This window comes from Humulus lupulus, chromosome 6 (genome assembly GCF_963169125.1).
Source record: "Humulus lupulus chromosome 6, drHumLupu1.1, whole genome shotgun sequence".
Classification (NCBI taxonomy): Eukaryota; Viridiplantae; Streptophyta; class Magnoliopsida; order Rosales; family Cannabaceae; genus Humulus; species Humulus lupulus.
In genome coordinates this window covers 207,891,791-207,906,527 of record NC_084798.1, presented here as the reverse complement: position 1 = coordinate 207,906,527, position 14,737 = coordinate 207,891,791, and the positions used below count along the sequence as shown (strand labels likewise).

Below are 14,737 nucleotides of genomic sequence, written 5' to 3'. Positions count from 1 at the left end.
ATTCAATGTATACACTTATATTACTAATATTTTCTTTCAGCATAACATCAATATATTAATAATTATTGTTGTTTTTAATTTAGGATAAAAGGCGGTCCCGGTGCCGGTGGCGAAGACGTTGTTAGATTAGTAAGGTAATTGATAATTTGCAAATGATTAGTGGTTTGAGTGGGTGCCAACCTTGTTGGGATGTGCTCAAATGCTGCAATGATGCAACTTGTTCGTTTAAACTTATAGTGTTTTGAGGACTCATTTTGTAATCTTGCGCAATAGTCGTTATATTTCCTTTTGTGTCGAATTATTCCTATAATGAATTACTTTTTCTTCGCTCGTGGTTATTTTTTCCATTAAGGATTTTCACGTAATTCTATGTGTATTATTGTGTTTTTGTTTCTTTTTTATTTTATTTTCAAGGGTGTACAATTTTGGCGCAAAACACCAAAATATATATATAGATCTAGAGAGAGAGATTCAAATGAACGTCTTTTATGAGACTATTGTTACTTTGGTTTACTATGTACTGTTAACCAACACGTTGTACTGATTTTCCTAGAATGAGTTAATTCATTAAAAAAGAAAAACTCTATTTTTACCTTTTGGGAAGGCACACAGGACATAATTTGTTTTTTATTTTAAAAATATCAGATCGATTTTACAGTCTTAAATTAATGTAATATTTGTCTACGTGTAACTCCAAAACAAAATTATTAACAATGTGTAGTTTTGGGCCTCCCAAACTCACTAATGATTGGTTTAATATTTCTTCCCTCTATAAATTAAGAGGAAACTTTCGACTTTTAAGTACCACACAAGTAAAAAGAAAGAAAACATTATAGTGCTTTTGTTTTTGATATATTGAGCTTAAAGTAAAATGGAAATGAGAGTACTAGTAGTTTGTGTAGGCATGCTCATATGCCAGTTCTTAGTCGCATTTGCACACAAAGGAACCGCAACTTTCTACACACCTCCCTATACCCGTAAGCATATATTATAAATAATATATAGGGCAAATTATTAATAAGTTCTCTTTGATAAGTTTTATTCACATGTATGTTATAATTATATAAGTATTTTCTTAATTTTTTTTGAAATTTTTTGAATAATTTAAAGTATTGAAATCAGAATTCAAACAATTTTTTTACGCAATCATAATAAACAAAACTGATATGCATGCAACATGTTATTTGAATTTTAATTTTTACATCCTAAAGTATTATAAATTTCTTAAAAGTTAGTGAGAGTTTTCCTAACTACAACACACACCATTATGTAAAAACATTTGAGTTACAACTTATACATGTGTCAAAAATAAAAAACATACCTTCTTATTGGTACAAAAAATAAGGTCCCTCCTATAATAGACCTATAATATTAGCCCCATAACACTGCTGACTGCAATTTATAAGCAGTTATTCTGAACAAAAAATATAATTTTTTTTTGGTGATCTTCCATTCCAAATTTCAAAGTTAATTACATTTTTTCCCTTCTTTTTCATAGGTCGGTAGTTTACTCTACGGAAGAATTTTATTATCGAGTTGAAAATTAATCTTAATTTAGATGAGAGAAGTTAACATTTCTGTTTTGAGGCCTTTAGTAGAATAACTTTTTATATTATTTTATATATAAAAAAAAAAAACGTCTCTCGTACGTCGGTTATATTTTTTTTTGCAATAAAAGAGAATTCATTAAATCAAATCATTCAATATTACATGTTGGAATTCAGAAGAAGTATCAGAAACTTCTAGTCTACGATCAGAAACAACACTTGTAGCCTTTGCAAGACAATGAGCTAAAGCATTTGCAGATCGCCTAATAAACATAACAGAGACATTTTTTGGTTTTAACTCAGAAAGAGCTCGCTTACACTCAAGAATTAGGCGGCCAAAATACGAGTGCATATCCACCTCGCTTCTAATGGATTGAACAGCCACCATGCAATCAGTTTCTATTTCCACGTGAGCCCAATTTTCATCCTTTATCCAGCTCAATGCCTCCTTTATACCGAGAACCTCCGCCACATCTGGAGCAACAAAACCCCTGCGACAGATAGCCAATGCCCCTCTAAACAGACCCATATGGTCCCTGGCCACACAACAAAAACTGAAACAATTGAGGGATTCGAATAGGCCAGCATCAGTATTAATCTTAATGACCCCTTCTCTAGGCGGGCACCATTTCTCAGCACCATCTTCAGGCTGAAGAAGCCCCAGGGATAAATTGACCGCCCTATTTTGGGCAGAGACCCATTGGCACAGCACAGTCCGAGCCATAAGAACCACTTCAGAAGCTGAGAGATGTCGTTGATGCCAAACCAGTTGGTTTCGACAGTGCCAAAGCGCCCAACACAACATTGCAACACTAGTACGTTGGTTATATTACTTGGCGTATGTAGAAAGAAGTTTCATCAAAGTGTGGATCAAATTAATAATAAGCATAGTAAAAATAAAGAAAAATGAGATGATTATTTTTCCTTAATATATATATATATATGATTAATGTAAGGTGTCAAAAATATGTATGATATGATGACTCAAATTTTCTTGCAAATTTTTTTTCTTTATTTTGTTAAAATTAAATCCATGTAATGTGGATTTATTATTATTATTATTATTTTTATTTTTTTATCTATAACAAGTCTACAACAATGGATATTGGCCTAGGAAGATAAATGGTATGGCATAATAATTACCTAATAAAGCAAAAAATTATAAAATTTATAAACTTTCTATGCAATTTTAACAATCCCAGATTAATAAGAAGAAGAACAGGTACTAAAAATATGGGTATTAATAATTAATTAATTACAGTGTCTGCATGCAACGGAAAGAAAGAAGAAGGAGTTCTGATCGCAGCAGCAAGCGAAGCCATGTGGGATGACAAGGCTGCATGTGGAAGAAGGTATAGGGTGAGATGCATCGGCGCCACCAACCACGACGGTAACCCATGCAGAGGTGGCTCCGTCGTCGTCAAAATCGTCGACTTTTGTCCCTCCGGTTGCCAAGGAACCATTGATCTCTCTCAAGAAGCTTTCGCTATGATCGCTGATCCTGACGCTGGCAAAATCAAGATCAAGTTCACTCAGTAAGTAAACTACCTAATATATATATAATAATTTTGGAATTATTTAATAGTATCGTATATATTAATTTTGTTTTATTTGTTTCTTATCTGTGAATTTGTAGGGTTTGAAGTTTCCAGATAAATCTTATCATGACAAGGGTACGGATCGAGCCTATAATTAGAGATATATAATATAATAAATATCCATGAAGTGCTATACACATCAATGTATAATTATAGCACAGCACCATATATGTAATACTTTCGAAGTTTCTGAAACAAATAAAGAACCCTTGATTTATTTTCCTTTTTTTTTTTTGTTATTAGTTATTGAAAATTGAATTTTGAGAAGTTATATGTAAAAAGAAAAATATATGGGTTATTTTGAAAGAAAATATAAAAATTGTACACCTTTAAGGGGGTTTTTTTTGTTAAAATTTAGAAAGAATTGGCGATTATTTTGAATAAATGAAAAAAAAAATTAGGAGCTACTGTCTCTAGGGCCATAAGTTCTTCCCCATCTACTGACTACTGGGATTGTAATTATAAAGGAATATGTTTCTATCTAAAAAAAATATTAAAAGATTTACTTTTTTCTTGTTTGGACTCAAACAAAAAATTAAGAAATCTTTTCTTTGGATAAAATAAAACTTAAATTAAATATATTATTTTATGTAATTTAGAACAATTATAAATATATTACAAAAAATCTTATAGGAAAATACTTTACTCAATCTTTCCTTACTAATTTCTATCACAAAAAAGTTCCAAGCCTTTAACACATCGAGTACAAATTGTTAAAAATTTCTTACTAATATAAGGTGAAAAGAGGTGAAGAAGCATCCTGCGGCCCCAACTTCCGGGCTTGAGAGACGCATAGTGGATATATGAATTTGGATATGTTGTTAAATCAATCCTTCACAAGAAAAACTATACCGATTTCATGCCTGTGGACCATTCAAAACCTATCTTGGGATCCTTTTCAAGACTTCAAGAAACCCATCTAAAGTCGTCATCAAATTCGTTATGGAAGTTCAAATGAGAAGCGCTTGAAACAGAAAGTGAATAATAGTGCATCCACTGTGAAGTCATTGGGCCTCCAGCTGTTGGTTCTGGTCTGCCTACACCAAATAATGTTCCTTTTAAAACGTTGAGTTTAGGAAGCAATACAACTCATGCATATATATCCAGCAAAATGGCACGTGGCACAAAAGATTCTCATTCACAACCATGTTTTGGAGACAATAATCTTTGTTTTGATTCAAGCCGATTTGGCGATCCTGTCTCTTCAAGATCAATTTTTAGTAAAAAAATTGAGACATTAAACAAAGAGTGTATCACTAATGATCCATCGTGTCAAATGCTGAAAGTGAAATCGAACAAACCCCCCAAAAGATTCGCAGCTATTTTAGGTTTTTTTTGTTTTAATTCTGAATTCAGCTTTTTAATATTCAAATTAAGGGTGAGCACAGTGTGGTTTGGGCGGTTTGAACACTTTTTAATACACCACGCCACAAGTGCGGTTTAGTAACTAGAACACACCATGCGGTGTGATTTGGTTGCACCAAACCGACCAAACCAAACCATTTTTTGCGGTGTGGTTTGGGCGGTTTTCCACGGTTTGTGTTAAAAAATATGTCATAACAAAATTTAAATTTAAAAAAAAATACTAAATCCTTAGTTCATAACAAATCCTTAATAAGTTTTAAACAACATCACAAGTTATCAATTAAGTTCAGTGAAACACAAAAAAAATATACAAGTCTCCCATATTGGGTAACTATAAAAAATAGTATATATGTAAAGTTTATTTATTTTTAATATATTTGTAAGTATGCGGTGCGGTGCGGTGCAAACCAAAATTTCACACCGCCAAACCGCGCACCGCACCGCACCGCACGGTTTAGCTCAAATACAAACCATACCGAACCATTACACTTTTGACACCGCGGTTTGCGGTGTAGTATGGTGCGGTGCAGTCGGTCACCGCGGTTTGTCGGTTTAGATGCTCACCCCTAATTCAAATATTAAATATTGTTATTAAACATGACTATAAATTAACCAACCCATTTATTATTAATCATTAGACTTATTACCACCTCCTTAGATCCTAATATATTTTTTCAAGAAAGAAAACCATCTGCCACCCTAATTACTAGATCCCTCATTTCTTTGAGCGTTTCCCTTACCATTTTTATTATTGTTTTTCTTTGAGTGTTTCACTTACCATTTTTATTATTGCTGAAGAAAGAAAAAAAGAAAATTCCTGCAACTACAAGTAAGTTTGAATTATCTGATCCTCTTTTTTTTTCTTGCTAAGTTAGTTTTAAGAGTTTATTTTTCTATTTTTCTTTTCTTTTAAGAGTGATATACACTTAATGCTCAGTGGTTGCTTATTTATGTTCTTTTTTCTTGGTCTTTAACTTTTTTATTTACGTTAAATTTATATATATATATTTTTTAAAATAGTTATTTGAAAATCTAACAAATCAAGAATTTTATTTCAGCACATCACATGGGTATATAAAAAAAGTTAAAAACTAGTAGGATAATTATAATTATTTAATTATTATTCTATCTCAAAGTGAGAAAAGTGAGAGAAGACAAGAATAGTCACCATACAACTTTTATTAAAGTGATCATTTATACACTTGTTGAGGTCATTTTCTTATTTATAGTGTTAATAAATAAGTTTACTAACAATTGTTACACAACTCTCTTGCTACCAATGTCTTAAAATTTTGAAGAGAAAACATTGAAGTATAAAAATAAATCAAACAGAAAATCGAATAGCATATCCCCTAATTTACTAGCCTAGCCATCTATTACAATCAACACAAACAAATCAAACAACACACAAGTTTTCATCCATATATCACAACAGCACACAAAATTCTTAGAACCTACTTCACTAATCAAAATTTTTAATTAAAGCATAATATGTACAACTCCATTTTTATTAGTTTGTGGCTTGTTTTTTTTTTAAGTTCATTTCTTTTCCACTCAACTCCATTTTTTAAGAATATACATCTTCCAATCAATAACAAGCTTTTCTAATGCTACTCACTAATTCAACAACCTAAAAATTTGAGTTGACTGTGAATCCTCGCAAACTTACAATCAGAGCGAGCATATTAAAATAATAAATGGCACACAAACAAAGTAAATGGATTAAAGTAATTTGACTGAAATTTTACATCCCAATATAAACTAAAACACAACTAAGCTACAATTGAGGCAATGGAGTTCTTTGATATTGTTGGTGATGACCATTTATTATATAGCAAAAGAAACAGTAAAAGAAAATCTATCTTCAAAACATAGTCAATTTTATTTTCTGTGTGTAATAGTTATAAATATACTAGCAAAATAATAAAAAATCATTGCGCCATACTGCCATGGAAGAAGCAAAGATAATGCATCACTACCATTTTAAGTCAAATCTACAAGACAGCTAATCTCAAATCTGCTGACCTTTTCATTCCTATTTACGTTATATATGTCATTAAATACAGTACCAACAAACTATATGAATTTTAAACCTTATTATTTAATTGTTAGATTAAATGATTTATCAAAAAATCCTTTTATGCTAGCCAACAAATTAGAAGGGAAAAAAATTACATAACAACACCATATGATCGACTTAACTTTCTATAAAAAATACTCCAAGGAAACCATAAAATATCTCAAAGACTGTCATCGTGGTGTGCAAGAGAATTGTTAATCAATGCTATGATTAACTCTGATTGTAAGTTTGTTCCCTATCTATCTACCACAAATATTATTCATATGATTGGTTCATATCACCATATTGGTTTCCCCTACACATGCACCATTGACCCTCCCAATAATTGATTTGAAGCTTACAATTTAAATTAATAATCACAATTTCTAAAAACTCAAATATATCACTATATTCAATTAATTTTGTAAAAATATCTATGTATAGAATTACGTTCATTATTATTGGTGAAATGTTAATTAATATACATATAAGACATCGAATAAGTGCGGCTTTTATTGATAAGCAAAAGACATATCAGCATATACAATATTAATGAGATGTACAATATGAAATGCTTAATAATAATGATAATAATAGTGAAATATTGAACCTAATATACGAATATGGGAATAATAATAACAATTACAGGTCGATTGAGTTTGGACCAGAAGGTCGAGTCAAAATTTGTGTCCCAATTAGACACCTACTTTTTTTATAATGCATGCAAACAATGGCTGAGAAATATGGGCAATTCTCTACATTTTTAATGGAAAAAAATGCTATTAGACCCAGTACAGTAGTTCCCTTATTTGAAAAATAAGAATACAAAAAGACATAACCAAACTAGTAAATCTAAGAACAAAGGAAAAACACCCAAAATAAGGTAGAAAAAAACTCAATAGCAGCAAAGCAATGGAACCAATCTTCAAACATCCAAACAAATTTTTATCCAAAATACTTGTAATAAATTGATTTAAAATGAAAATAAAGCAAACATGAAACTGAAAAGTGCACAAACTAAATGGTAACCAATCTGAAATACGCAGCACACTAAGTGCATTTTATCAAACACTTTGTGTGCAACTAAAAATCCAAACTAACCTTGAATTTTCAATCACAAATTCGGACCCTAAACTTTGAGGTTTCAGGATTTTAAACTTTGAAATCTTTAAATCGATACAAAAGAGGGTCTTTATGGGCTCTTACATTACTCATTTGAACATTCATTATTAAATGTTGAGAATAGGGCCACAATGAATATATGGCCATCAAGAAGTCCTTTTTGAATTCGTGTGCACCAATTACATTGGGTTACTAAAACTGTATCTTCTTATTCAATAACAACGACAATCAAAATAACAAAAAGTTCAACACTTTCTGGTAAGAACTTATAAGATCTGATTATATGTTTCAAATTTTCAAATTGTAGTCAATGGTTGGAAGAAGAACTCCATATTTCGAAACAGAGCTCACTACACAAGTAAAGAAAAAGTACAAGAACACTAACCATGAGATGAGAAAGGGTTCGTCCAAGGCATTGAAGACACTAACAATCAAGTTGACATTGGTAACCGACTCAAACTGAGGCCCTAGAAATTGCCCATTTATCAAGATCCCCTGAATTTCAATATCATTCATTATCTTAACCATAAAACCAATACATATACACACACATACTCATATATAAATATATAAAGATAAAGAACTAAGTACCCTTCGATTTACTCCAAGAGGATAGATGGAGGAGACACGTGCAGGTGGCTTGTGGACTTCAGCGTCGACGGTGGCTGGAAGAAGCAGTCGCACATGGACAAGAAAAGAGAAGAGGGAAAAAGAAGGAAAGAGGGAAGAGGGAAAGGGAAAATGAATATTTAGAGTTTGATTTTTTTTAGGGTGGCTGTCAGCATTGCCTCCATTAAAAAAAATTCATACATAAGTTTTTATATAAAAAAAAAGTATTTAAACATATATATAATAAGTATGTAGAGGGAAAGGGAAAAAGTACTTATTTCTACTATTATATTGCAGAATATCATAATCCCAAGGGCTTGAAAAGAGGTGAAGAAACATCCTGCGGCCCCAACTTCCGGGCTTGAGAGACGCATAGTGGATATATGAATTTGGATATGTTGTTAAATCAATCCTTCACAGGAAAAACTATACCGATTTCATGCCTGTGGACCATTCAAAACCTATTTTGGGATCCTTTTCAGGACTTCAAGAAACCCATCTAAAGTCACCATCAAATTCGTTATGGAAGTTCAAATGAGAAGCGCTTGAAACAGAAAGTGAATAATAGTGCATCCACTGTGAAGTCATTGGGCCTCCAGCTGTTGGTTCTGGTCTGCCTACAGCAAATAATGTTCCTTTTAAAACGTTGAGTTTAGGAAGCAATACAACTCATGCATATATATCCAGCAAAATGGCACGTGGCACAAAAGATTCTCATTCACAACCAAGTTTTGGAGACAATAATCTTTGTTTTGATTCAAGCCGATTTGGCGATCCTGTCTCTTCAAGATCAATTTTTAGTAAAAGAGATGAGACATTAAACAAACAGTGTATCACTAATGATCCCTCGTGTCAAATGCTGAAAGTGAAATCGAACAAAGCCCCCAAAACCCCTCAAAAAATTCGCAGCTATTTTAGGTTTTTTTGTTTTAATTCTGAATTCAGCTTTTTAATATTCAAATATTAAATATTGTTATTAAACATGACTATAAATTAACCGACCCATTTATTATTAATCATTAGACTCATTACCACCTCCTTAGATCCTAATATATTTTTTCAAGAAAGAAAACCCTCTACCACCCTAATTACTAGATCCCTCATTTCTTTGAGCGTTTCCCTTACCATTTTTATTATTGTTTTTCTTTGAGTGTTTCACTTACCATTTTTATTATTGCTGAAGAAAGAAATAAAGAAAATTCCTGCAACTACAAGTAAGTTTGAATTATTCGATCCTCTTTTTTTTTCTTGCTAAGTTAGTTTTAAGAGTTTATTTTTCTATTTTTCTTTTCTTTTAAGAGTGATATACACTTAATGCATAGTGGTTGCTTATTTATGTTCTTTTTTCTTGGTCTTTAACCTTTTTATTTACTTTAAATTTATATATATATTTTTTAAATAGTTATTTGAAAATCTAACAAATCTAGAATTTTATTTCATCACATGGGTATATAAAAAAAAGTTAAAAATGGGTAGGATAATTATAATTATTTAATTATTATTCTATCTCACGGTGAGAAAAGTGAGAGAAGACAAGAATAGTCACCATACAGCTTTTATTAAAGTGATCATTTATACACTTGTTGAGATCATTTTCTGATTTATAAGGGTGAGTCTAGGAAAACTTTTAACATATTTCTACTACCTTTTCAACTATTCATACAATTAGTCATAAGTATGATTAACTCAAACTTACTGCATATGTACATATGGCTTGTCTCTTAGGTATATTTGTTCTAAGTAGGTATTTCCCTTATTGATTGTTGAAAGATTACTAATCTTAAATAGATGTTTTCTGTATGCCAAATCAAATACATTTTTCCTCTGTTGATAATTTAATTTGATTTTACAAGAATTTTTATATATGTTTATTTTCCATGGAGATAGATATTTTCTTTTATAATGTGTTTGTACAAAAAGAACTTTTCTACAACATAATTAAAGGAAGGATGTGATGATGATGATATATTTTTTGTTTAATTTATTATTTTATTTTATTTTATTTGCGTTTATTAATATATAATTCAATTTCAATTTTAGATTATGACAAAAGATGTACTATTTGATCTATCCTCAATTTTTTATGGAATTGAGGATAGTGATGGTAGCAACGTGGAAGGACTTCCATGTCCTCCATTTGATGAAGAATATTTGTCTTTTTATAATCACATAATGTTTGACAAATATTACAAAAGGTTTGAAGATGGAGAAGAAAAGAAACAAAAGACTATCAAGCTTCATGATCAATGTGACGAAACTTTCAAAGTAGGAGAACCTAAGACTATTAAGCTTCCAGATCATTTGCCTAAGCAAAAAATATCGAAAAAGGTATATACTTACTAAAATACATATGTAGGATACAATACAACTCATGCAGATAGTTGTATACAACTCAATATTTAAAATATTAATGCGATCAAATTTAATTTGAGAACTAAATGTTAAGCTGGTCTATTTTTAGTAAATTAATAATAATAATAAAAAAGATTAAAGAAATAAATAAATTGTTTCACACTAAATTGGTGCGGATGGATAATTAATTATTAATTATAATTCAAAATCTTAAACTAAATTACTAAGAAATTATATATTTTTTGAGTTATGTTAGCATTTTAAATTAATTGTTATCTTCGTTTTCTTTGAATGTTAGTATTCTAAATTTTAGTGATATGTTTTTTTTTCTTACTTAAATTTGTTATTCTTTAGTTATATCATTTTTATTATAAATATTAAATTACAAAGTATTCAAACAAATATAAAGGCAAATTCAAAAAATTTAAAATATTAATGCGATCAAATTTAATTTGAGAACTAAATGTTAAGCTGGTCTATTTTTAGTAAATTAATAATAATAATAAAAAAGATTAAAGAAATAAATAAACCGTTTCACACTAAATTGGTGTGGATGGATAATCCAAACAATATTTACTGTGGAATCTTCACCTCCACAAATTTGGTGTGAAATTCGGTGTAGGAAATATATATTGCAGGATCTTTATTTATTTTCATGTAATTTACATATTATCAAACAAACATGTAAATTCCTAGAACATGCTCCTATGAAATTGATAAAAATACAGAGTAAAGTAAGAACTTACATTACGCAGCGGAACTGGAACAACTCCATCCTTCAATCTCTCTAATCCTTGATTCATTTCTGTAGAAGAATATTATCAAGAGAATGAACTAGATCAGCAACATAGTCTTCCTCACCAAGCCATTGATCAACCTATAACTAATGTGGGCTGATTCTCACCACATGAGATAGGGATCTAGAAGAGAAGAAGAGATAGTGACCAAGAAATTATTAGATTGTCTAGGTTTTCACTTACCCAATTATAATCAACTGAGACTATGTATAAAATTTAAAGAAAAGATAATAACGTGAAAAAGGTTGTCTTAAAAATATACAATTGAATTGACTAGGAAAAACATATAACTATTATTATTTGTTGAATAAAACAAAAAATTCCTAAAGTATACTTGGTCAACACCCCGTCTTAAGTTGGAGAGGGAATTGAAATGTCAAGAACACCCAACTTATTTTTCCTCGAAAAAATGACAGTCAATCTCAATATGTTTGGTGCGTTCATGAAAAACAGAATTTTCAACTATGTGAATTACAACTTGACTATCACGATCGACGACTCTAATGGGTTGAGAATAAGTGATGATGATGAGAAGAAATAAACTTAGTGAAGAGGAGAAGAAATAAACTTAGGGAAATCAAACCAAAACCAATAATCAAGTCATACCTATTCGTTTATGATTTTCTAATCCTCTAGGAATAGAAATGGAAGTTTCTCATTGGTGGTCCATAAATATTCTTATGCTGATGTTTAAAGTGACTTGGTGTTGTTGATGTTTGAATGATCTGTTTTGTAAGCCTATAGTGTGTTTAGACAAATCATCTTGTATTTGTATTTGTATTTAAAAGAGAAAACAAAATCTTGGCTGAGATGAGAAAAGCAACAAAACTAAAAATATGCCAAATTTGAATTAAAAGATGCCAGACAGAATATGTGCAGCAGCAGAGATAGCAGGTACAACTAGATAAGGGTATATAGTATTAGTAATACCACCAACACTCAACATAAAATAGAAAGAAAAATTTGGACCAGCCGTTAATAGACAGTTGAAAAAGATATTTAAGAACAAGAAGTGAGATTAAAGTGGTGTAATCATTCTGTGTAAATAATCCAAGAACTATAAAGTGTTCATTCCAGATGATCACAATGAAATGAAAGAGCTTCATATATATTTATTCCTTTTACAAGCCACAAGCTCTTGAAGCATAGATGTTGTCAAGGAGAGATGAACAACCTAACCTGTCTTCTCAGGCTGTAACTTGAAGCAATTCCTCCTAGCCGCAATCTCGCCAAGCTCAATATTGTTGTGTATTTAGCACTCCAGGCTGCATTGGCATAGTCTTTATCAACTCATGAGCTTCTTCCAATAGTCCTCCCCTGCCTAAAAGATCAAACATATATATGATCCCATAATGATCGAAATAAGGCAATAGCCATTGGTCCTTCATGGAGTTGACACACCTGTAGGTGTAGCCTTCTTCAACTAAGCCAGCATGGCTAAATTTGGGCAAATATGGGCGGTTTTTCATCTCTTCAAACAACATGTCATTGCAGAATAAGCAACCAAATCAAATCAGTTTGCTTTTCACATCAGTAAAGAAAAACGAACAAGACGAACAAAGGAGAAGAACATGAAGATCAACAATGGAGGAGTATCAAGAACTTGGGTTACCTCACTCACATTGGCTTTCACCAGGTGCGGTTTGGCTATCTGGGCACCTGTTAGTTTGTCTAGCTAGAAATAGAAAATCAGTCAACTTTGTTATAAAAAATGTGACTTTCTTTTCTTGGCAGCTGTTTGTTTGGTTAGAAAGTAGAAAATTAGTCTACTTTAGGGAAAAAAGAAGTGATACACTTACTATGTATGTATTGTATATATGTGTATTGATGTATTGAAATCATGCTCAGTTACAATCTATGAGTGTTGCATAGGCAGTTCCTTCATCCATCTGAAGAGGATTCGTGTAAGTTTATTAGCTTTTTGCTTGGATAGTCAATGTGGATATGGCATTTGATGACCAGCACTCTGTTGAATTTTCAAGGAGAAGATAGAGTCTAAAAGGAATCATCTTAGAGAGTTAAATTCTCAATGGTAAGATGTCACTGTTAAATTGCTTAGTTTTTAATGATAACTTAGTTCCGATCTGTATTATTGGCAAAGTCATGTGCCTATAGACTAGGTTTCAAACTATTTATGACTTAGCATGAAAAACTTGAAGTGTATACATTTGATAAAACTAACCACTTTAGTCCCAGCTTATGAATGTAACTTGGGTTTATCAACACATACAATGATGTTTTACAGAGAAACTCTCGAAAGGCCTTTGGAAGAAGAAAAGAGAAATACCCCTGAAACCAAGGAAAATCTTCAAATGCTGAGCAGAGGTAAGAAATTCCTGCAATGTGAACATATTGATGATGTATGTGCTGAAAGCACTCTTTACTGGTTTGGTTTTGTTGAAAGCTTGTATCTTGTTATTATGCAGGAAGGATGAACTCTCTGAACTTTCCAAAGTGGCATCAAGGAAATCTTAAAAGAAAGTGACTACTTAGAGAAATGCTTTCAATAGCCCTTGTTAAACATTGTAGTTTTAATTCTCTCTCAATATTCAATGCTAACTTCATCCATAAACTTCCATGAGTCTGATTAATGTTCAAGCCACTGGTATTTGTTTGTACCTCTTAGAATAAAGGAAAAACATTAAAGGAAACTAAAGAATCACCAATTCACAAGCTCTCTCTTAATTATGAGACTTCAATCTATCAACTGTCACAGATTTGGTTTACAAAATCTACTCTTGTTTTTGCCATCTCCATCAATTGGAACCATTCACAACAATTGATTACATACTAAAATAGTTTCATTTTTGTTTTAATATAGAAAATGTAAGGACCCCAATTCAACTCTCATTTTAATAATACATAATTGCATATTAGCAAAGGGATATATAATCATTTCTTTTAAAACAGTATTAACGTTCCATACAAAATATATATATATATATTCAGGGAAACATTTGATATAATATTCGAAATTCAATCAACTATTTTTTTTTTGTAGGAGTCTTATATCAACTAATTGGATACAAATACGCAAAAATGGCTAAATAAAATGAGTTACTAATTTGATATTTGTATTTGTATTTATTATTATTATTGTCAGCTAATATGAAAAGCATCATAGACTTTTCCTTCCAAACGCGTAATAGGGGGAGCATCATAGACTTTGTTCTAAGCTTCTTTCTATACCATACATTAGTTATCTCTTTCTCTCACTCTCTGGTTTCATCAATGTGGATATATGAATTTGGATATGTTGTTAAATCAATCCTTCACAGGAAAAACTAC

At 31.0% G+C, this 14,737-nt stretch overlaps 1 protein-coding gene and 1 long non-coding RNA gene across 3 annotated transcripts; one reads left to right on the top strand and one right to left on the bottom strand.

Moving 5' to 3' along the window:
• The first annotated feature begins 871 nt into the window (after window positions 1–871).
• LOC133784424 (EG45-like domain containing protein) lies at window positions 872–3,086 on the top strand. The gene is made up of 2 exons (XM_062223776.1): window positions 872–977; window positions 2,809–3,086. The coding sequence occupies exons 1-2, from the start codon at window positions 872–874 to the stop codon at window positions 3,084–3,086; spliced, it is 384 nt and encodes a 127-aa protein (XP_062079760.1).
• A 710-nt stretch (window positions 3,087–3,796) lies between these two features.
• Window positions 3,797–8,469, bottom strand: LOC133783054 (uncharacterized). Of its 2 annotated transcripts, none has more exons than XR_009870752.1 (3): window positions 8,283–8,469; window positions 8,077–8,186; window positions 3,797–4,182 (listed from the first exon to the last, which is right to left on the bottom strand). It is a non-coding gene; the product is annotated as an uncharacterized LOC133783054 (long non-coding RNA). The 2 variants fall into 2 exon arrangements; XR_009870753.1 differs by having other exon boundaries at window positions 3,797–4,178.
• Window positions 8,470–14,737: the final 6,268 nt, after the last annotated feature.